This window comes from Cebidichthys violaceus, unplaced genomic scaffold, assembly GCF_023349555.1.
Source record: "Cebidichthys violaceus isolate CVI_PGR_0920_01 unplaced genomic scaffold, fCebVio1.0.p SCAF_47, whole genome shotgun sequence".
Lineage (NCBI taxonomy): Eukaryota > Metazoa > Chordata > Actinopteri > Perciformes > Stichaeidae > Cebidichthys > Cebidichthys violaceus.
The window spans coordinates 1368091-1391821 of NW_027176672.1; the positions used below are offsets into that span (position 1 = coordinate 1368091).

Below are 23731 nucleotides of genomic sequence, written 5' to 3' on the forward strand. Positions count from 1 at the left end.
CATCTGTCAGTAGGGTTCATTGTTAGGTTTCTCATGTGTCCAGGCAGCTTGATTCAAAACAGCAGATGATAATCTGTTTCATTACCCTTCACAGGAGAGAGAGAGAGAGAGAGAGAGAGAGAGAGAGAGAGAGAGAGAGAGAGAGACAGAGAGAGAGAGAGAGAGAGAAACAGAGAGAGGCGATGGCTATCGAATGGATCGACTATTTCCTTTCCAAAATTCCTTCCTCTCCGCATTTGCTCATTGCGGGTTTGTTTTCTTATTTAGGCCGTCTGAGAGCAGAATGAGTGTGGCTTTTATTTAAAAACTGTCCCTCAAAGCTCTGCATGTCTCCATAACTGCCGTGCCAAGGTGCATTAGTCAGACTTTGTACGCTGGTTGCTGCTTCCTGAGAGGCCTGCTTTTCCGTGCACTGGTTTTGTAAATGTATATAAGGCTGAATACTATGACAAGAATGCATCCGACTTATCTGTGGAGGCATCATGAAGCCACAGTGATAGAATGTGTGTTAACTCAAAGAATGCATCTCAGTGCAGCACACTTAATATTCATATTTTTTTTAAAGACTTGCTGTTCCTCTTCCTTCCCGAGTGCCACTGCTCCTCTCTGTCGTCAGCTTTCTGAGAGCGTTGCAGAGTCCAGCACTGCTGCCAGCTGAGGCGGGTGTGGGGCTTTGGGACAGACCCCAGACCAGCGACGTCCTCTCACTGAGTCACCTCCAGTTTAAAAAAAAAAAAAAAAAGCCCAGCTGTGTCAATGGCTTACAGCATAGGTTCAGAATGTTCGCCTGCTGCACGAAACACACAGGTCACCCGTGAGCACTGGGTGTGTGCCGTGATGACGCGCCAGCAAGTGAACGCAACACGCGCCGCGTCCCCGTCCCTCGAGTCGATTGACAAAAAAAACGATGGAAAGAACATAATAAAAGGGGACATTTTAACGCGTGTGTCTGCACACACGTCTGTGCTCACACACTATTATTTGATGGAGTCCTCGTGGTCTCTGGCAGCATCAGCCCTCAGCCACCGTGAATTAAGGCATTTCCTCTTTTAACAAACCACAGCTTCCAGGGTTTTTTTTTTATGCCAGCGCTGCACTGCAGTTCAGTTCAGTTCAAGTCAAACTCTCACTCAGGCCAGGCGCCATCCAGGCACACGCACAAACACTCACGAACGCCTGAAAACTCCCGTTCACACCTCCCCGGACCGCAGGAAGCGGCTGTGACTGTGACGTCTGCTATTTGCATCCTGGACGACTGAAACAGTAGCGGCGTCAACACCTGTGTGGGTGGAGGGGTTTGTAGTCTTTTTACAGTAAGATGTTAGCATGAGTTAGTCACCGCTTCCTTATTTGTGTCTGGACTCACGCAGGTCTGGCTCAGATTAACGTAGCTCGAGGTGAGTGTGAGGAAACGTGTGTGTGTGTGTGTGTGTGTGTGTGTGTGTGTGTGTGTGTGTGTGTGTGGCTGCTCCTTAATTACGTATATGGCTTATTCATCTTCAGAGATCTCATCATGATATTGTTCTACGTTAAAGGATACGAAAGCAACAATATACATATTGCGTGTACATTGTGTATATTATTATATTGCCTGTCACTTAATACTCTCTTAATCTCAGCCCAAAGCCTGTTTATTTCTACTGAAACGGTAAATCCTTTAACGGGAATAAATCCCTTTTAATTAGACATTCAACACTTTTAATAACAGCCTCTTATATTGGTTGTTTGTTTATCATATTCTATTGTAATTTTTCATGTTTTTATTTTGTCTTTTTACTATTGCTCTGTGTTTATTGTCATGCACCAAACACCGAGCAGTAAACCGCTTCTGATCCTGAATAATTTGTCGGCAGAGAGAGAGAGAGAGAGAGAGAGAGAGAGAGAGAGAGAGAGAGAATATAGAATACCATCAGACTGAAGGCTGTAATTCAAACATACATAATTAGAGTTTGGTTGCGTACAGTGTGCGATTGCCATCACAATGTTGTAAATTAAAAGTATTGGAAAAAGTGTCGCTACCCGGGTGCATTTAATTGCTGCGTTGCTGCTGTTAATCTGCACCAGATGTGATCCGTTTGAACCAAACAGAGCTGAAAAGCGGCACACAAACAAAGCTCCGCTGCTCTCTTTGTCTCTCGTTGTTGCAGTGTGCGACATTTTGGTCGTCGCCTCACCAAATTCGAGCCACGGCGTTGCACCGCGGTGGACCAATTTACAGTTCCAGCATTGCTTTTTGTCCTTATTTAACCGGTGAGTCGAGGCTGCGGTTATCTCAGCAGACCCGGCTGAGTGAGTCACAGCACCGGCGGGTAATTATCCTCTGCTTTTACCTTGGTGACCTGACGGGGCACCACCTGGCCCTCCACCATTCACGGGCCCCTCCGTCTTCTCCCGTAGGTGTGTCCAACGTCCAACTGCTAGATTAGTTAGGTTTTATTAGAGGCTCTCACACACACACACACACACACACACAGACACACTCGCAGTCCTCGGAAAGCGGTCGTGTCACGCTAGAGGCACGCAGCTTTATTCTCCTATCTCCCGTTCATTCCCTCCCCACCGTTCTCTCTGGCGCTCCTCGCATTCCTCTCCGCGCGGTGCTGAGGTTAATGCAGATGTTTCCCCTCTCGCCGCAGGCCAAAGCAGCTGTGCGGAGAAACTTTATCTTTTCGGAGTCCAACAAGTCCCCTCATCTCGACCTCCACCATCACCGTCTGGCCCCTTGTCTCCGATCCGTCTCACGCGCAGGACCATCTGATACCGAACTCCCCTCCCTGCCCTCCTGAACAAACAGTATTGATGATCAGCGCTGGCCTCCCGGTTTTAATTAGCTGGTTATCACACGGTCCCGGTGGTGTTGTGCGGTGTTTAGTCTCCAACCTCCTGCTCTGGCCCTCTACCTCCAGGGCTTTAAACCTCCCGTGCTTCCAGACATAAAACATTTCAACACTTTCTCAAGTTCTTTTGTGTGTTTTTCCACTCCCCACCTCTCTCTCTCACACACACACACACACACACACACACACACACACACACTTTGTTCTGAACCCAAAAACACAGCTTGTCCTTCCTCTCTACTTCATTCCTCACTCCTTCCCTCTCCCATAAACCCACTCGCACACTCTTTTTGTCCGTCGTTGAGCTGACGGACTCGTTCTCTGTGTCTCACACTAGAAGCTGCTTCCCCTAATATGTCAAAATAAGTTCTCATCGCACGAGGAAGAGAACATTAAAACACCAGTAGTGTCATTCCAGTGTGTGCAGCCTGTCTCCCTCCCTTAGATTTATATAATCGCTTCTGTATACACTCCTACTGAACCCAAAGCACATGCATGTGTATCATGCGTGGAGTGAAGCGCACACACTCCTTTTGTTTTGCCCAAAGAGGAATGCTTCTGGAGCTAATTAGTGTTATGGAGTGCATGTTTTATTGCCTTCTGCTGGACGTGGAGTGAGCAAAAGCAGAGGAATGTATCAGTTGGTACAGATAGCCTTCCTTGTCAGGTGATTTCTCTTAATGCTCTCCACAGTTTGATGTATTACACATAAAGCACAAATGGAGACAAAGAATCTCTCTTGAGCTTCAGGCAGCTTTACAAAGTCCACAGACGAAGGAGATCCGGGTTCCTTTCTTCCATTTACCGTCTCTCAGATTCACCTGTTGAACCCAGGAGTCCAGAGTGACATCTGGACGTACACAGCGGAGCCTCGGTGCTCTTGGCCGGGGGCTGAGGCACTTGCTGTGAGGGATGATGAAAACTCTCTGCGGGTGGGACTTGACAATGTGGCAAGTGGTCAAAAAAGGCCCAGACGTACTGAGCAGCGGGCGTTCTGGCTTTGTGATGGACGGAGCTCCTTCGCTGCCATGAATGCTGGATGAATGCTTTTCATTTTGTTTCTGTCTGTCTCCAAACGTAGCTTGAGACAGTATGCGACCACTGCATAGAGAGCATCGATGCTTCAAAGTGCGCTGTGAGATAACAGAATGAATAATATTCCCACCCGTTTAGCCACTTCTCTTTCATCTGGGCTACTTTTGGCCTTGCCTTATCGGTGACCTGGCTGCACACGAGACTCCCCTGCACTTCTATGACGGCGGGTACCAAGCGGTGAAGCCCAGAGAGCAGATGTGGGCCGGAGCGCAGCCAGAGATCCTGGGACCAACGGCTCCGCTGCTGCAAAAACAAACACGGCGCGTCTTGCTCGGGTGTTGGGGCGCTGCAAGGGCATAGGGGAGAGGAGGAAGGAGACGAGGGGAGCAAGGAAAGGAGAGAGGAGAGGAGAGAGGGGAAAGGTGGATCGGGAATGTGTATGTCGTGCGTTTGTGTGTTTATTCCCCGTCCTTGTGGGGAAGCAATGTGCTTCAGAGCATTCGTTATGCGTGCGGTGGTAAAACACTATTTTAGAGCCACTTCCCCTGCCCAGCCGCCAGCTGCACTGTGTGATGTGTGCGTTAGTCGTCCTAGCGGAAGGCTGCGTTAGCGGAAGCCCGTAATACTGTCCAGATTCCTCAACAGGTTCCAACAGCCAAACCAGCGCTCGTAAAAAAAAGCCGAGCAGCAACTGTGTGCGAGTTGTTTATGAGTGACGAAACGCTGCGTCTGTGCAGCGTGGAATATGAACTGCATGTGGCACTTTTCTGTTTATTTAAGCGAGCGTACAGCTGCGTTTCCTCTTGTGTTTCCTCCACAGCAACACCAGGCTGTAATTAAACAGAAATAAACAACAAGCTGTTAAAAAGTCAGGGTGCAGACGTGCCCGTCGTGTGTGCCCATGATGCCGTTCTTGGGTCGCAGGAGGAAATTGTAAAAAGGTTTAATGTAGCCACAACGGGGAAATCTGTGCGTCTCTTTGTGCCAACGTGCGTATTGTATGTGCATTTTTTTTTTTTTCCTGAGGTCTATAATAAGAGGCGGCTTGGCTGGTCGAGGAGGGTGTGGCCCCTGTGGCCACAAAATTAAAGAACGTAAAAAAAAAAAACAAGGAGATGAGGGGAAGAGTGAGAGGGGGAAACGGAACGGCTGTGGTTCCACGTCTCCGAGTCGTTTCATCCTTAAGTCGAGAGGAAGTGCAGATGGTTGCTGTGGCGTTAGCACGGGGGGAGATGTCCACACCCCTCCATCCCTCCCTCTCTTTCTCTCTCTCTCTCTCTCTCTCTCTCTCTCTCTCTCTCTCTCTCTCGACACATTCTACCGCGCCACAGAACAATGACCGCTGAAGATTTTAGGATGTGGGTTTCTTTGTCGTCACCGGCTTGCCTTTCACTGAAGCGCAATCTCCCTCGACAGAAGGGAACGTGATGAAGTAGGAGTTTCCAATCGCGGAGATGACTCAATTTGTCCTGCAGGACCTTCAATCGCCGTGGCGTGGGCTCTTCAGACTCACTGCTTTGGCTTACAGTGAAGAAGATGTTCATCCCATACATTAAAAATATAATCAAACGGACCACTAATGGTATCAAAGAAGCCTCGAGTTAGACGTGAAGATTGACAATACTCTGAAATATGAAGCCAGCAGCCAGCTAACTTAGCTTATCACAAAGACTGAAAACTAAGGGAAACAGCTAGCTTGGATGGATCTGTAGTGAACAAAATTAGCTTGCCAGCACCTCTAAAGTTCACTAATTGACATTTTAAGGGATTGGCTTATTGGAGTCTCCACCGGTCGCCTGGTAAGTCCAGCACATTGTCGTACGGATTAAACAAACAAGATATTACTTGTTTATTAGTAAGTTTTAGAGATGCTCATAGGCAGATTTTTGACAGAGCCAGGCTAGCTGTTCCCCCCTGTTTTCAGCCTTTATGCTAAGCTAAGCTAACCAGCACAGCACAGCTGCTGCGCCGGCCGCTCTGTAAAGGACCGCGGCGGAGGCCTTTACAGTCGGACGCATTCCTGTGAGTTCCAGGCTGTTGCGTATCCAGTATAAATCTCTGGTCCACGATGCCCAGCGAAGCATGAGGTGGAACCCAGCACTACAGAGAGAGAGAGAGAGAGAGAGAGAGAGAGAGAGAGAGAGAGAGAGAGAGAGAGAGAGAGAGAGAGAGAGAGACCTCAGACCTCTCATTGGCCCTCAGGCTAGAAAGCTCCGAAAAGTTTTGTTTGACCACAAGTCTTAAATGCAAAGACTCTTCTTCCTGTGGTTACTGCTTCTACTTGCACACAGGCTCCAAGGCCTGTGCACATGATCACACACACACACACACACACACACACACACACACACACACACACACACACACACACACACACACGCTGCGGTGAGTTAATGATCGTTAAGTGTCGGTAAGTTATAGCATGAAACTCCGCTGACCCTTTCCCAGGGAGCCGGCGCTGTCGGGCCTCGCAGCAGCACAGATACATCACGCAGGCATGATGTCATCAGTAGTCGCCAGTGGGCAGGATGTTTCCTAACGTGGTAATCGCCCTACTGTGGGTAGTCACCCCGGTACCCAGGAGATCGAGCCCTCTGCGCTCTTCGTAGGATAAACATCTCCATCTCTGCCCCTTCCTTGCACTCCGTTTTTTTTTCCCTTCCCCTCTCTCTCCATTTAGCTTATGGAAACTATGACTTACTTGTTCCCCACACTGCGCTTAAAACATTGTTGAAAAGGAAGACGGATTATTATGGTGCATCAATCAATTTTTGCACGACTTTATGTAGTGTTACAGTCCGCTTCATTTACTTCCATATGGAGGGATCTGACCCCGATTTGACTTTTCTGGTTTCTGGTGTGTGAATCAGGTGTGCACTTAGAGTTAATAGGCTCTGCAGGGATGCGGAATGAGGTGCAGATAATGGTTGCACAGTTATCTCTAGAGAGCTGAAGGTGGGATGGGAGGGAGAGAGGGAGGGAGGAGGAGGAGGAGGAGGAGGAGGAGGGAGGGGGCTGAAGCTGTCGGTTGAGAGAAGTGAGAGTGGTGCCGGGGGTGAGATCCCCCTCCTGCAGAGCAGCGGAAGCGTGCGAGGCTGGACCGAGAGGTGTGAGGGTGCCGAACAGACGCTTGGGCTAATACGAGCCGTCAGTTTTGGCCCGCTGCAGCTCCGGAGCTCGAGGTGTCGGAGAAGTGTCTTAGGTCTGCTGGCCCGGCAGAAGGGGGAGGGGGGGGGGGAGGGGGGCGGAGAGAATGAGACGGAGAGAGAGAAAAGGGAGTTACAGGATAAGGCTGGTTGGAATTTTGTAAGTTCCATAAAAAGAGTGTTAGTGCGTCTCTGAATACTTTCTGGATTCCTTGTCAGAGGTTTTTATTAAAGAAATAGGTCAAATGTTTGATTTTGCTTTTTTTTTTAAAGGCTGGATGATTGATTCACAAATGAGAATTATAGTATTTTAGCGAATGTTTCTCAAACAGCAGTAAATAGTGTATTTTTGGGGTGCGTTAGTTTTTTTTTACAGCAGCAGGATGGTGAACAACATAATCATGGGAATGAAGGAACACGTCACCCACTATATATATATATATATATATATATATATATATATATATATATATCTTTTTTTGGCTAGAGAAATAAGCTATATAATGCTTTGGCTACAATAACAATACTTATAATCAGTATAATATACATATGTTGAGATGGATTAACTAAACAATATGTATAATATACAGTTAAATAAAAATAAATGGCTCTAAATCAAGTTGGTTAGGCAGAACGTGATGAGGAAGCGTATGAAAGACGCTAGCGCAGCGTTAGCCCTCTGGTGACCAGGTGCTCTGCAGGTTTAAAGGACCGAGAGGTCGTCGTCATCCCAACCGCTCTGATGTGTGCTGCTGTGTGGCCCACACACCTCCAACGATGTGGGCTGACTGTGCACCGTCAGCAGTTTGTACAAAAAGCAAATCATCGGCATCACACCGAATGATAAAAGCATCTCACTGTGTGTGTGTGTGTGTGTGTGTGTGTGTGTGTTTGTCTCTTTTGCATGTGTGTGTTGCTGCATCTCTAATTATGGATTACAGAAAGCCATAATGATTGAGTTACCGTGCCATGACGCACAAGGCCGCTCGCTTCACAGGAAACACTTTGTGATAGCTGTTTGTGTGTGTGTGTGTGTGTGTGTGTGTGTGTGTGTGTGTGTGTGTGTGTGTGTGTGTGTGTGCAACCGATCCGGACGCCGTCTCCTCAGAATGAAGGGCTCATGAGCCATGAGAGGGTGTGTTCGACCATGTTTGTGGTGTGCGCATGTTCGCGACACAGGTGGGGCGATGGCGACTCACATCCTCCCAGAGGAAGTCATAAATGCAGCCGCTCGGCTTTGACTGTGCCTCTCCCCCTCGTCTAATGACTGCCATGCTGCCATAACGGCCCGTAAGAGGGAAAGGGAAAGAGAGACAAAGTGGTGGCGGAGGCGATGCGCACACTCTGTGGGCTACACTTTCCTGTTTCTCCCAAAAAACGTACGGATGAAATTCATACAACGAGGAGTGGAAATGGAAAGCGATGCAGGAGAAATAGCTAGTGTGGGAGTTGCACCGCGGCATCCAGCTGTTTCTCACGAGCAAAATAAAAAATAATAGAGTGAAGGGGGGGGGGGGGCGGCAGGTCTGGCTTTCTCCCCAGAGGGAGTGCACCTGCGCTCAGCTGCAGGAGGAGGGAGAGGTCCCTGGTGTGGTGGGAGCAGAGAGCTACGAGGGAGACGAGAGAATGTGTGAGACGTGAAGTAATTGGACGGATAAATAAAATAGAAGTCCTGCCTTCATTACATTCCTCTTTTGAATAGAGAACATTTGGTCACAAGCACAAAAGGTGGGAAACCAGTGGACCAGTATTCAAGGATTCAAGGATTCATTTCTTGTCATTATGCAACACAAGTGCAGCTTGATCCGGGACCACGATGGACTCAGGTCTCTGTAGCGACGTGGGTCACCGACCTCCCGTTGCTGGGCTCGCCTGGAGTCTTATCTTGTTTCTCTGTGACCGGTGATCAGACGGGGGTAGGCTGGGTAGTGGAGGAGCCTGAGCAGAGTGAGCCTCAAGCTAATGGCCGACAGAGAGAAGAGCTGCTGCCCCTCATAGAAGAGTAACTAGATCCTTTCTTTACTCCTGCTCGGGCCAATCATCTCTCAGTGCTGCCTTTTTGTATAATGTCCTTCAGCAACTGGGTTTAATGGAGACGTAAATGAAAGTGGGTGTTGGGGGGGGGGGGGGACAAAGAGGCAGGTGTGCAGCGAAAAGCAATGACACACACTAGAAGTGTAGTGAAACATGCATAACATTTACATCACCGCACACTTCTATTACTAACAGCTGGTACGCCGTGGTCAGAACTTCTTTGGAATTGTAACGTGTATGTGTGTGTGTGTGTGTGTGTGTGTGTGTGTGTGTGTGTGTGTGTGTGTGTGTGTGTGTGTGTGTGGGCAAAGATCTTGCCAAGTTCAGATGCAGTCCGACTCCGCTAAAGAACGTGTCGAGTAGCAATGGATGAATGATGGAAAACAGAAGTATCGCAACAGCAATGAAATGTTGTAAACACATTCGTGGCCTCCAGAGGATGGATCCTAATATTTTTGGACTTTTCTTTTTTTCCTGTAGCCCAATTATTGGAAATGAACTGTCCCCCTTAGGATTAACTTTTTTAGTCTAGCTCTATCATCAGGCCTAAAGTCCAAAAAAACCTGCAAAACTAGCGCCGCCTAATTCTTCAGCGCTAATTCTCAAGATGATAAAAAAACGTGTTGAACATTATACCTTCTAAAACATCAGCATGTTGGCATTTTTAATTGTGAGCATGTTAGCTTGCTGATGTTCAGCATGTTGCTGTGCCTACAGCCTCAGAGGGAGTGTGGCTGTTTGTTCCGTGGAATCAATCATTTGCTTGTATAAACGTCAGGTAAACAAATGGCCGAGGTCCAGGGTGATGTCTTTTTCTGACCGTAAAACTCAAAGGTGCAATAATATAATATCATTTTTTTTCCCCTGGTGAAACTCTTTGCGATGTCTAGTTTTGATCGGTGCCGTATAAATAATGGAGGAAGGGAATTTCTAGCCTTGACCTATAGAAGTTGGACACAATTCGAGAAATGCCACAGATGCTCTGGGCAGACGATGTAGTGTTTTCATGCTTTTTGCAAGCCTATAAATGATTTAGTGTGTGTGTGTGTGTGTGTGTGTGTGTGTGTGTGTGTGTGTGTGTGTGTGTGTGTGCATCTGTTTATGTGTGTGTGTGTGGGCGGTCTGTCTGACAGTTGATAAAGAGGGAGGTGAAGGGACAGCCAGGAGATGTTGAGAGACAAGGCGCTGACCCCTGGGATGTCCTGCTGGGACATGAGAGGAGCAGGGTCAGGGGGGCCACGTCAAAGGGAGGGAGGGGGGGGGGGGGGGGCACCAAACACGGAGCCCCCCCCCCCCGACTCATGAGAACCAGATGAAGGGCAGACTGGATGACTCTCTGGGGCTACGAAGAGGAAGAGAGCGAGAAGAAAGGGGCTCATAAAGCTGTCAGAGTCCGCCTGCGTCTCTCTATCGTGGCTCGGTGTGCGCCACATGCATCGCTCCCAGTGCGCTGGTCCTCGTGAATGTTTCAATCATAAGCCAACATGTGTACCGCACATCTATAGATGTTTTTAATCTGGGACTGACCCGCGGTCGGACGAGCTGTATCGGCTCCTCGCTGACAGCTGTGGTTGATGGACTGTGTGAGGATCCGCTGTAGAGAATGTGAGAGGAAAAGAACGTTTTTGTCGGGGTTTTTTTTTTTTTTGCAAATATGTTTTGTTTCTTTGTGAGAACTCAACACCACACAGAACACTTTTACCCCCCTCTGTGTCTCCCTGCACACATCTTGAGTTTTCTGCAGCATTCTCTGCACACATGCAATCCGTCTCATCTTTTGCGGTTTAGTGTTTAACTTTTTTTTTTATTTTTCCTTTCGTCAGTGGAGCACGATAAGGAGTTCCTGCCCGTGCGGCGACATCACAGAGAGTTCAGATTCGACCTCTCACGGATCCCGGAGGGCGAGGCGGTCACTGCTGCTGAGTTTCGTATTTATAAAGACTTCATCCACGAACGTTTTGACAATGAGACCTTCCGCATCAGCATCTACCAGGTGTTGGAGGAACACACCGACAGGTGAGCATTGGCTGTGTCCGATCATGTCCAGTTTCAATATCGCAAACTATCATTTAGATCTCTCTCGCAGTGACTCTCTGGAATACACTTTAAATTATCTTGAATTTATTTATAACCAAATTCCTGCAAAACTAATGACATTTCCGTCAGTCTCAGTTGAAGTTTCGGTTCAGTGCTAATTAGCAAATGTTAGCAACGCTTGAATCAGGCGCCAACCTCCGGATCTGAAAAGTGAAGCCTTAAAACCTGTATTCTCTCTAGTGTCCACCAGGGGGCGACTCCTCTGGTTGTATAGAAGTCTAGTCTAAAATGATTCTACTTCTCTCTTGATTTATTCCCTCAGTAAACATTGTAAACATGAGTTTATGGCCTCAATCTCTAGTCGAACAGACCATAAAGCAGGGTATGCTTTAGGGGCGGGGCTACCTTGTGATTGACAGGTTGCTACCGGAGCCGTCGACAGCGTTTCTACGTCACTCTTCCACAGTCCAGATATGGTCACCTCCGCTCACTGGTAGCAAAAACCAAGATGGCGACGGCCAAATGAGCTATTTTGAATATTTACATCTGTGCCTTTCAAACATGTTTGGGCTAAATCTAGATATTCATCAATAGTTAAGTTTATGCTTATTTTATCTGGAGGTTTCTCCGATGGAAGGAGGTCTTAGCCCCACCATCTCCATGTGTCTGTAATCTGGTCTGTGCAGAAGGTGTGTGTAACTCAGGAATGGCCCATAGTCTCCTCGACCCCTCCTGAAGGTTTCTCTTGTCCAGGGGGAACAACACAGGCATTTATTCCTCTGCCAGAGCCGGGCCTGGACACATGAATGAACCAGAGCTCTGTGACACACTATCTGCCCGGTCAGAAAATAGGTCGGGGATCCATGAATGGCCGCATGAAGAACAAGGGATTTTAGTCTCCGCTGGTTAAAAGAGTACAAAATCCAGAGTTCAGTGTCGGACAATAGGACTGAATTGGATATGCACCATTTCACTTGCTACTTTTCACACAGTTTTTTCTCTCTTTCGCAGCTGTGTTCTCTCTCTCTCTCTCTCTCTCTCTCTCTCTCTCTCTCTCTCTCTCTCTCTCCCTCCCTCAGAATCCCAGCCCGTGATGGACTGTGTGTATTGTATGAAAGGACCTGTCGTTTATAAAGCCATTATTGTCAATTAAGGAAATGAAGTGTTCCCCTGGGCCTCACCATCTGGAGCCCTCCGTCCCTCCCTCCCTCCCTCGTTCTCTTTCTTACTCCATCTCTCTCTCTCTTTGTCTCACTCTCCGTCACACTCCTCTGACTCCCTCTCTCCACTCCATTACTTTGCGCTCCGGTCACTTAGCTTTACACTCCGTCACATATAATCCCCGTTGACTTCTGTTCGTCTCTGACGTTGAAAAGTCTCTCCTGTGTCCTCCTCCAGGGAGTCGGACCTGTTTCTGCTGGACTCTCGGGTGATCTGGGCAGCAGAGGAGGGCTGGTTGGTGTTCGACGTGACGGCCACCAGCAACCACTGGGTCCTGAACCCTGGCAGGAACCTGGGTCTGCAGCTTGCCCTGGAGAGCACAAAGGGTGAGTGTCGCTCAGATCAGTGTGTTCCCTTGGCCCATAGGAAGCCTCAGCCTCAGGAGATAGAAGATGAAGAAGACACATGAAGAGCAAAGGTGCACAGGCTGTTGAATGAAGGCTGGGACGAGGTATCTGTCTGTGGGATTGACAGGTCGCTACCACAGTGTCACTCCTCCGTATAGTCCAAATATGGTCACTTCCGTTCACCGGTTGCCAAAAAACCAAGATGGCGACGGCCAAAATGCCGAACTCGAGGCTTCAGAACGGCACAAACCAATGGGTGAAGTCAAGACTGCTCCGTCCATACAGTCTACGGTTATACCCTACAATGTACTCAGAGTAAATATTGAGTGGATTGAATTCAAGCTAGATTTAAAAGCTCAAACATTGCAAAATGAAGTCTAAAACAAAATGTGAGGTGTGCACAGCTGATAGCATTTATACCGCATGTGATGAACACTTCTTTGGTGACAGCATAACTACAATAAACCCGAAGGTCTGCATTATAATACAACGTGCACCGACATCGCCGCCGCTCTCTTAAAGGCCCGAGAACCAGTCGATTTGTTCCTGGTGTAAGATAAATCAAAACCCTGCTCCTCATCATCCATCAGCAGCCATTCATCCCCGTCTTCCTCCGCGACATCATCAGCGGGCTTTCAGAAAACACAGCGCGTTATCCTGAGGATAACATCTCAGCTGGAGTTTGTCATCACAAGGCTTTGGGGCTGTTAGTCAGAGGAACACTTTATCAACACACAGTGTGAGGTGCAAGAGCCCGGTGGAGAATATTATCTCTCGCTGGATGGCAGGACGTTACATGTCAGGTGATTAAAACACACACTGTATTGCTTTTGTGTTGTGGGAGGGGAGTGCTGGAGAGGCTGTATCCACGAGTGTGTGTGTGTGTGTGTGTGTGTGTACGAAGGGTTATGGGTGAGCATGCACAGACAGGCACACGGGACATCCCGCCGCCAGCAGCGACCAGAAGCCTTGATTTACCACACATTACCACACGTATCAGGCACACATTCTTCTATGCGAGAGGTAGATAGACACTGCTGGAGGGCACATGCACAAACACACCCACACTGAAACACACACACACACACACACACACACACACACTCCAACACAAGTAGAGAGGCTTTGATGTTCAGCGTTACGTTTTGTTCCTGGCATTTCAGAGGTGGAGAAGGGATGAGGAAAAAAGGGAAAGGAATTCACGGAGGGAAATCTCATTTGTGAGACAGACAGAAAGTGTGGCTGCAGTGAGGAACAAGACCACACGCATGCAAAATATACACGGACACGCCAAGTGGGCACACATTGCCATGTATGACTAAAATCAAGACGCGTGTGTGTGTGTGTGTGTGTGTGTGTGTGTGTGTGTGTGTGTGTGTGTGTGTGTGACACTGACACCTGTTGAGCTGCGTCTCTCTGTCTCCCCCTGCAGGAGAGAGCATCAACCCTCGCGTGGCGGGGCTGATCGGCCGCAGCGGGCCTCAGAATAAACAGCCCTTCATGGTGGCCTTCTTCAAAGCCACCGAGGTGCACCTGCGAAGCATCCGCTCAGCGCAAGGGGGGGCCAAGCAGCGGAACCCCAACCGCTCCAAAGGGACCAAGAACCAGGAGGCGCTGAGAGTGGCCAACGTTGCAGGTAAACACGCAAAAGTGTGCGTGCGCCAGCGCCGATTCACGCTTATGTATAATCCGACAATTCTCTAACTTACGGTGCAAACTCATTGGCACGCAAGCGGCACACCCGGGCCAACGAAAGCACGCCGTTGGAACCGATGTGGTTCCTGCAGGACAAAGCGCGTGATGCATGCTTTGTTTCAGAGGTGTGAGAGGTCTGTGTTTACGCCAAGCGCTGAAACATTAGACCGTAATGCCTGAGCTTCAAAAAAAAAAAAAAAAAAAACCCTCTGCTTGTCTTTTGTTTATTTGCACGAGCGTTGCAGAGCCGTCGGGGGCCAAGTTCCCTGCGTGGAGGTGAGGCGGCGCAGGCTTTTTATGGCAAGAACACATCTGCGTTGCGCTGTAGGGCAACCGGGGCCACAACACATGGGCCAAATGGGCCTGCTTGGAACTTTGGATACCAGCGGTCTTTAACTGGATGATGAGAACCAGTTGCTCATGATCATTCCCAACGTGAACCGCTCTCAGGAACTTAATGTAGCGCAGAGCCCCAGAGGTCACCAGAGGAAGCGAGCGAGAGAGAGAGAGAGAGAGAGAGAGAGAGAGAGAGAGAGAGAGAGAGAGAGAGAGAGAGATACCGTTAGATAGAAAACAGACGATTCTGCTTTTAACACGTGGACGGGGTAAAGGGGAAGAGAAAGGAGGCGGAGTCTACTCTGTGTTGCACATCTGTTTCATCCAGTGGAAACTCAAAGCCCAGCAGAGTGACCTCTTAAGCAGGGTGGCCCATTCATTTGAAACAATTACCAAACTGCTGCTGTATCTGGAGGTGGTTTCCTTCAGCTATTGTTTAAATGTTAATGTTGTGTATGTGGATATTGGCTGCGCTTAGGTCTGTTCTTTATCATCTCTAATCGGGGTCTGACCACAGAATAGTCACTCTCGTAGCCGAAGAACGGATAATAGCGACACGTGTTGACGTTAAACTCTCTCCCTCTCTCTCTGTCTTCCTCCTCAGAAAACAGCAGTACTGATCAGAAGCAGGCCTGTAAGAAGCACGAGCTCTACGTCAGCTTCAGAGACTTGGGGTGGCAGGTACGGAAAGCATTCCTCTCTCCCAGGTAGCCCGACACTCGCGAAAGAAGCCTGAATCAAGTCTTACCCAAGAACCCTGATGAGTGGCCGACTAGAATCAGTCCACATAAGACTCGAGTCCAGCTGGATGTGCTCACTGAAGTCTCTCTGAACTTTTGTCCTCTTGCTGTCCAGCTGCCACACAAGATGCGCTCTTTGTGTTCTGGTAACTGTACTCTCAGAGCAATAAGCTCCGGGTTTAATAAGCTCCCGGGTTTGATAAGCTCCGGGTTTAATAAGCTCCCGGGTTTAATAAGATCCGGGTTTTTCTTTGTCTTCTAAGGGAGGAAACTTGACTTTCAAACTTGAAATATTTCCACTTGAGCTCTTTGAATTTTGCCACATTCTCCTCACATTTTACAGACCATCAATCAAGAAAACAATGCGGAAAATTAAAAAAAGTAATGACGACATTTGGTAGTTGCACCTGTAAATTCACAATTTGATTAACAGCTGACAATGTACTCTGCTGTCTTTCTAGTAAAGGTGCAATTACAACATCATTAGATCAAACGATCTAATACGAACCTGAATATCTCTCTGCCCCCCCCCCCCCCCTCTCAGGACTGGATCATCGCTCCAGAAGGCTACGCGGCGTACTACTGCGAGGGAGAGTGCGCCTTCCCGCTGAACTCCTACATGAACGCCACAAACCACGCCATTGTGCAAACCCTAGTGAGTAACCAATGACAGAATACAACAACAACAACAACAACAACAACAACAACCACAACCCCAGCAGTCATGTACAGAGTCTAATCATCCCATCAGCTGTCGAGACGATGTGTCCGCTGGTGGAACTTCTGTACTCAATGATGTGAAGCAGACGCAGATTGTGTTTTAGAGTAAAACTGTCATCGGTGATGTGATGCAGGACGACTCTTATTCCCACAGTACTTTGAGTCAGTGACGCATCCTGTTTAACCATTTGTCAACATCTAGTCGTGGTGTAATGATGAATTTTAACCCCCCCCCCCCCCCCCCCCCCCCCCTTGCTCTTCCCAGGTTCATTTCATTAACCCGGACACGGTTCCTAAGCCCTGCTGTGCGCCCACACAGCTCCACGCCATCTCGGTGCTCTACTTCGACGACAGCTCCAACGTCATCCTCAAGAAATACCGCAACATGGTGGTCAGAGCTTGTGGCTGCCACTAGACTGTCAGCATCTTCACACACATACACACACACGCACACACACACACACACACACACACACACACACACACATACACACACGCGAGTAGAAAGGGCTTTCTCTTGCTGTCAGGCACCATTTGAAACATTGAGAGTGGGTTACAAAGTGTAGTGCATGTATTTTTTATGAACGCTCTGAGCGTTCAAGACCGTCTCCCCGACACCAGCGCGCACACACACACACACACACACACACACACACACACACACACACACACACACTCACGTTTGTGCTTTCTACTGTGTATACAAGACATTAAAAGCAGTGATTGTACTGTATATTCATTCACAGTCGACAATCTTTTGTTTATCTCAATAATTGTTATTGTAGTTGATTCTTTTACTGTAGATTTTATTATATATATATATATATATATATTTTTTAAGACCCAGATGGATGTTCTGAATTTCTTCTATGTACAATACTGTGTAAATATTTTTTTTTTTTTTCAAACAAAGCAAGAGCTGTATTTATTTCCTAGAATGTCACTTGGGGTCGTGTTTTCTCCTGTATGTAGCGCCGCCGGTCTTCTTTCACGCGGCCGTGCTCAGAAACAACGTTTTGACAGAAAACTTGCTTTGACACGAGCGTCGAGTTCAAACCCGATGCGCCTCTTGTTGCCTCACGAGTGGAGGCAATTTACGACAACTTGGACCCGTTCAGATGTCTACACGAGCTGCTCCGTGTACCTGACGCACAATTTTTTATAGCGACAATCAGCTGAACTATCAGAGAGAGAGAGAGAGAGAGAGAGCGGGAGCTTCTGTGTGCTAGACATCTTCAGGTTTATATTCCTCTGCTGTAACACAATCTGTCATATTTAAAAGGTCTATTTATTGAGAGCTGGCTGAGGTGTTCCACAGTGTGCTCCAATGTCTCAACCATGTTTCACTGCTGAACTGGTGCAACAATAAACTGGGAGAAAAGCAACAAAGGTGGTACAGAGGTGTTTGATCCGGATTCATTTGACATGCTGCTCGTGCACTTTCTCAACAACTTAAAATATTTGCTTGAATTATTGCTTCATCCTGTACCTGCTGACCTGAGATCTGTCCGAGAAGTACTTCAATGTGCAAAAGTCGAGCTGGAAACCTGTGTTTTAAGGTGTGTGTGTGTGTGTGTGTGTGTGTGTGTGTGTGTGTGTGTGTGTGTGTGTGTGTGTGTGTGTGTGGTGGAGGATGTGGGTTCTTACGTCTTTGGTTGGGTGGATGTTCGCACATGCATTTTAACGTACACAGCACAGCTTCTGTGTTTCCTGTCTACTATAAAGACAGAATTATCCATTCATCTTCATCATTTTGAATGTTCTCGAGTAGATCGGGTCCTCCAGCTGATGCTACATGAGTCCTGGATGTGTTTGCATCCTCCTCCGTACAGCATGTTAATATTATGTATTTCACAACACGTGCTGCCTCGAGTACAGAACTCCAGTTGCTTTGTTTAAATAGAATCAGGTCACTCTGTGTGGGAATATAGGCGGTTAACACACGTGTACACTGCCCCCTGCTGGGGACAAGTACTCACAGAGAGTGTCCCGCTAGGAGAACTTTTTATTTATTTCTTGTCGATCTGAACTTTGGAGTTGTGCTCAGTATCTGAACCTGATCTGAAGACACGAAGAAGACACCTTCAGATGGCGCCTTAAAGCCCGTGAGGAGGAGGAGGAGGAGGAGGAGGAAGAGGAGGAGTTCATGGAGGGGAACAAAAAAAACATCACTTACACCCACATTCATTTTCACAAGAGCGTTTCGGTTTGAGTATGACTGTGTGTGTGTGTGTGTGTGTGTGTGTGTGTGTGTGCGTGCGTGCGTGTGTGTGTGTTTGTGCGCGCGCGCGCGTGTGTGTGTGTCACTTTGGTCTGTGATTAATGCTCTGGTGCTGACACGTTTTAGGAGGAAATGAAAAGGGAATTTTCGAATCAAAAGAAAACTTCACTTTATTCAGCAGCTTGTGGGCTGTAAAGGTTAACTGCCTACTTGTATCGATTTACTCTTTATTATAAGACATATTCAGGCGGCAAGACGTGCTTTATTGTGCCTTTTGGCTCCAATACAAAGAGAAACCTGACACGTGATGCATAGTTATGTATTTATGACTTCTTTACCCTTCAGGACATTGTTTATCTGTCCTAACCCCGCCCCCCTCCTCATACACCTTACTTGGAAACGATTAAACTTTCACTGCAACGCAGTTTAGCAGAAGGAAACCGAAAGTGTTGAAGAAGCCCAAAGCTTTCGCTTTCGCTTCCAGGAGCGCATTTATCTTTAGTTATGACTTCTGCGCTGCAGTTTGAGGTCTGTTTGTGTTTATATATTTGTTATAAAGTGCTTTAAATTATTACTTCACAGCACTGGGATCAACCCCGTTTTAGAAGCTTGAGCTGCATCAGAATAAAATTTAGAATTAATTTCGTTTCGCGTGCAAGGTGGGAGCGTCGAGCCTCTTCCCTCATGCAGCTCTGACATTTGATTTTGATTATTTTTTGTTGTTGGCTCTGTGTCGGAGATGGAGGCTAAGATGCACATGAAAGAGTGGCTGGTGGCTCAGATAGAGAGCGGGACCTACGAGGGGCTCTGCTGGGAGGACCAGAGCAAGACCATGTTCAGGATCCCGTGGAAGCACGCGGCCAAGAAGGACTACAAGCAGACGGAGGACGCGGCTCTCTTTAAGGTCGGAACGTGGTAGCTTATGGTCAAGTACTTATGAGAAAGAGATTTGATCCAGACCGCCTGTCAACATGTGTAAAGGCAGCTGGATAAAACACATTTGTTTCCCTCTTTTTAGCTAAATTAGGACATAAATTGACAAATAAAACATCTGCTTAACATCATACTTAAACAGGTTTATAGGCTAAATGCATATTAGTATGTAATCAAATCTTGTTAAGCAGAAGTTCCTATTGTTCTCCTTTAAATCTCACACATGAAGCAACATGAGCTATATATATAAAACACATATTTGCTTTTATTCCTGATCTTTTGCAAAGGTTTAAAATAGACAAGTGCATTTATATCATTTTATTTGCTGCCCCACCAACATTTCCAATAACTTCGTATGCATGCATTTGTTATTATTAACATTACTATTTCATGTCGTTGAGCTGTCAGCTGATTGGAGAAGTTCCGTTTCTGTTCTTATTATCCGTTTCTTTTTCTTGTTTCTTAATATTGAGGAGTTGCAACGCTGTTTTTCAAGGCTGTGTTGTGTAAGAGTTCGGATTCCATTCCAAGAATAACAATGAAAAGAAATAGACTTTTTGATTCTGCTGGTTTAATTATCTTAAAGGTATTCAGTGTACTGTAAAACTACAATGTTATATCTTAGAATGAAGTACATTTAAATAACTGTGTTAGTTTCAATACATCAGAACCAATTCAGAACTTATTAGCATTAGTTAAAGTTGTATCAAGTAAAAACATAACTAGATTTCCAACTCGTTCACTAACTCATAAGTTAATTTAAGGATCAGATGATAATAAAACGATTGGTGACTAATATTCTGCTCTGGATGGAGCTTTAGTTAAAGATAATCAATAATAGAATAATACATATTTCAGGTATTAAAGTTTAAAGAACAAAACAGTGTTCACCTGTTAAAATATGTGTGTTAAACAAGTCATTTTTTCATTAATCGTATTTGTATTTTTTTCAATTATTTTGATTCATGCTTAAGCATCTAAAACGTTCACTTTCAGGCCTGGGCTGTGTACAAGGGCAAGTTCAGGGAGGGGAGGGACCAAGCCGACCCCACCATGTGGAAGACCCGGCTCCGCTGCGCACTCAACAAGAGCACAGACTTCCAGGAGGTCCCTGAACGCAACCAGCTGGACATCACGGAGCCTTATAAAGTCTACCTCATCCAGCAGGACGGCGTGCCGACCAGGCCAGCAGGTGAACATGAAGACGAGCACTCCTCTCACATCATATCAGAGCAAACAAAGAATGAAACGCTCTCTTTTAATTTGAATTGCTCTCATTTGTTTTTCTCACTTGTTGCTCTCCTCAGAGTCCCCCCAGACTAAAGACCAAGTGATCCAGGATCGGAGGTCTCCAAGGAGCCCTGCCTTCCTGGACAAACCGGTACGTTAAACACATAGAGCCAACATGCAATAAAGTGACTAAAATAAGTTAGAATGTGCTGAACACTTGATACTGACGGTGACTTCATGCTAACAGTCAGTCTCTTATAATTAGAGCTCATTACTTCTGTGTTTATTTTGAGTTATAGAAATAGGAAAGGAAGGAAAATCTGATTTAGAGAGTATAAGTATAAGTGGAAAAAAGATAATGCCAGTGAAAAGGTTAGTGGAGGGACCATTATTTATTATTTATTACCACTATGAGTCACCAAAAAGTCCCTACCCTATGGAGAGTTCAACAACGTATTGTGTGTGTAACTGCTTTCAGGGACTTTGCATTGGTGTCTTCTTCACACTGTTGCAGCAGACAACATTTTTGGGATGTGGCGGGGAAAATCCAAACTGGTGTGATCCGATCCTTAAAAACAAATGTCACCTTTACAATCTCCGTTGACCGACATTTTGTTTTTTTTTGTAGCTTCGTTGTCAAAAGGAATCGTTTCACAGAAGGAAAGAAGAAGTAAAACCGTTCTCTGGTGAGTCACATGCACAACACATTGACCCTGTTCTATAGAATGTTTATGGAGGATCCGAAGAAGAGAGATATTGGAATGGAACGCCGTTACATCTGGTGGACTCACCGTGTTGCTAGCATGGCTGCAGCTGCTTGTTTTTAGCTTGTGAGCCTCTCTGGGTTTGGACTGAGTAGAATAGACAGATGTTTGCTCATCTGGGCGTGAAATCAGAGTATTTGTGGGTAAGAATTTGACATGGGGACGTATGTCTTGTCACCCAAATAATGTCGCATTTCTCCACTAAGGATCCCTACTTCAAACAAAAAAATAGTTTGGGTAGGAGCGCTTCCTGGACTCTCTGGATAAGGAAGCATGTCGACAGGAAATCTCCAAAGCACTCTCTTTTAAAAGACTTCAAATGCAGCGTCTCGGCATCGAGCCTCCGTCCGTCCCAGCAGACAAACAGTATGGATAAAGTTGCGTTTGAATAATGTCTCTGTTCTGCTTTAGATGATCTGATGAGGGAGCACATGTACTGCGAGCTCACGGGACAAAGGACTCTAAACCAGAGCCCCGCTGCTACCACCTTCCTCAGCCCTACACTCACTGTATCAGGTAAGCTTCCAGGATTACGCACAGAAATAAAAACCCTCACTGGGCTTTGTGCTGCGCGGACTTGAACACGAGTTGCCTTTTGCGCGTGCAGACTTTCGTATGCAGGTGACGTTGTTGTACCACGGCCAGAGGGTGCTGAAGGTGACCACCAGGAGCCCAGACGGGTGCTTCATCCTGCAGGGCCGCGTCCCGTTGGGGAACGAACGGATCTACGGGCCCTGCAGCACCCAGCAGCTCTCCTTCCCCTCCCCGGGCTCCGTGGCGCTGCCGTCGTGGATGGCGGAAGCGATGAGCCGCCTCCTGTGTCACCTGGAGAGGGGCGTGCTCCTGTGGGTGGCCCCGGATGGGGTGTTCATCAAGCGGTTCTGCCAGGGCAGGGTGTACTGGAGCGGTCCCATGGCCCAACACGCCGACCGGCCCAACAAACTGGAGCGAGAGAAGACCTTCAAGCTGCTCGACGTACCCACGTTTCACAATGGTGAGGCAGTGAATGCGTGGACAGAAAAACTGAAATATGATTTATTCAAAGAGAGGGATGCTTTATTGCTCACATTATTGCTCTATGCAAAGAGGGAATATGTCCGTACGATCGCATCACAATATTTTAATATGAAGTGTTTGTGCACAGAGCTCCAGAGCTGTTTACAGGGGAAGGGACCCACGCCTTCTTATGAGATCGAGCTCTGCTTCGGAGAGGAGTATCCAGACCCCAACGTGTCTAAAACCAGGAAGCTGATCATGGCGAAGGTGGGCAAAATTCATTATTTACCCTGAACGCACATGTGCAGATTTAGGCAGTAAATGAATAATATCATGTTGATGCACCGACACGGATTAGAGATATCGGTCTGATGCTCAAATAGCCGGATTGAGCGTCGGTGACGATGGGCCGATTCAGTATCGGATATCATTATTTCAATAAATTATAACTCCGTAAATTCATATCTATGGACTTATTTGTCACACTTTGTTTTTACAAAGTTACCTTTCACATAAAAGAATGATCCCAGTCTCTTCTCAGCAGTGAGTCGTGCGGTTTATTCATTTAATACCGGTATCGGATCGGTTCTCTGTATCGGCAGACGCTCAAAGCCCGGTCTTTGTCGAGCATCGATCCAGTCGGACACTTTCTATCCCCGTCGGTGCGAAGCACAGCTGTAGTTTGTTCAAAACACCAGCAGAGGTCCTCGTAGTCATACTGATGGTGTCCCACGCTGTGTCCCCGTCGTGCCAGGTGGTGCCCTTGTTTGCGGTGGAGCTGCTGCAGAGGTTCAACTTCGGAGAGATGGAGGAGAAGCGGCCGATTCTCGTCTCCGACACAGAGGGGGAGAGGATGTAGGCCGGGGAACGCTCCACGAACAATATGCAAGAGGACCGCTGGAGTTCTGTTCCTCCTTCATGAGAGACGTCCTCAGAGCAGAGCAAACAACACAGAGCATCATCAGGGGAAATGTATACACGACGTGTTGCATTGTGGACCTGTTTGTGATGCATAAAGGGATTTTTGTACATTATATATTATATATTGTCCATAATTACTAATAGCAATAGGTATTAGATGTTGTTAAAGCAATAAAATCTTCTTTAACCCAATAAAACATGCTGAAAACATCTGTGTATGTATGCTTGTGGGCCAAATGTGTGTATGCGGGATTGTCCTCAGGAGACCCCGATCATCTGATCCACTTCATCGCCGGGGACCCCGAGGGAGCGCCACGGCAAAATTTGGTGCAATTTTGACTCATTCAATAGTAACAAACTTTGATTAAACAAGCGAACAGTGATCCGTGTAGCAGAAGGGGGCGGGGCTTTCAGGGCACCTGACTCCTGGACGAGGTTGCCAGATTGGGCTGGTATCCCCCCAAATGGGCGACTTTTGATTTTTTTTTTTTCTATTGTGAAAATAATACCATCAAACA

General features: G+C 47.1%; 2 protein-coding genes across 2 annotated transcripts in view; both read left to right on the forward strand.

The window, feature by feature from the left end:
- bmp7b (bone morphogenetic protein 7b) overlaps positions 1-17521 on the forward strand; it is an 18850-nt gene extending 1329 nt beyond the window's left edge. Inside the window, exons 2-7 of the mRNA XM_068729651.1 lie at positions 10876-11068; positions 12488-12636; positions 14090-14293; positions 15293-15369; positions 15973-16083; positions 16414-17521. Coding sequence (XP_068585752.1) covers positions 10876-11068; positions 12488-12636; positions 14090-14293; positions 15293-15369; positions 15973-16083; positions 16414-16563 — 884 coding nt within the window. The 3' untranslated portion in view covers positions 16564-17521. The remainder of the gene's footprint in view (positions 1-10875; positions 11069-12487; positions 12637-14089; positions 14294-15292; positions 15370-15972; positions 16084-16413) is intronic.
- Positions 17522-18582: 1061 nt separating this feature from the next.
- On the forward strand, positions 18583-23423 carry irf10 (interferon regulatory factor 10). Its single transcript, XM_068729792.1, has 8 exons — positions 18583-19273; positions 20299-20494; positions 20610-20683; positions 21161-21218; positions 21708-21812; positions 21904-22290; positions 22441-22559; positions 23047-23423. The coding sequence occupies exons 1-8, from the start codon at positions 19109-19111 to the stop codon at positions 23149-23151; spliced, it is 1209 nt and encodes a 402-aa protein (XP_068585893.1). The 5' UTR covers positions 18583-19108; the 3' UTR covers positions 23152-23423.
- The last annotated feature ends 308 nt before the right edge of the window (positions 23424-23731 follow it).

What these genes read in the sequence shown, in the direction of transcription:
- irf10 (XM_068729792.1), top strand. Translation starts at nt 19,109, where the DNA reads ATGGAGGCTAAGATGCACATGAAAGAGTGGCTGGTGGCTCAGATAGAG. An exon ending in CGTGCCGACCAGGCCAGCAG is followed by an intron (nt 20,495 to 20,609) that starts GTGAACATGAAG and finishes TGCTCTCCTCAG; the next exon opens with AGTCCCCCCAGACTAAAGAC. An exon ending in CTGCCTTCCTGGACAAACCG is followed by an intron (nt 20,684 to 21,160) that starts GTACGTTAAACA and finishes TTTTTTTTGTAG; the next exon opens with CTTCGTTGTCAAAAGGAATC.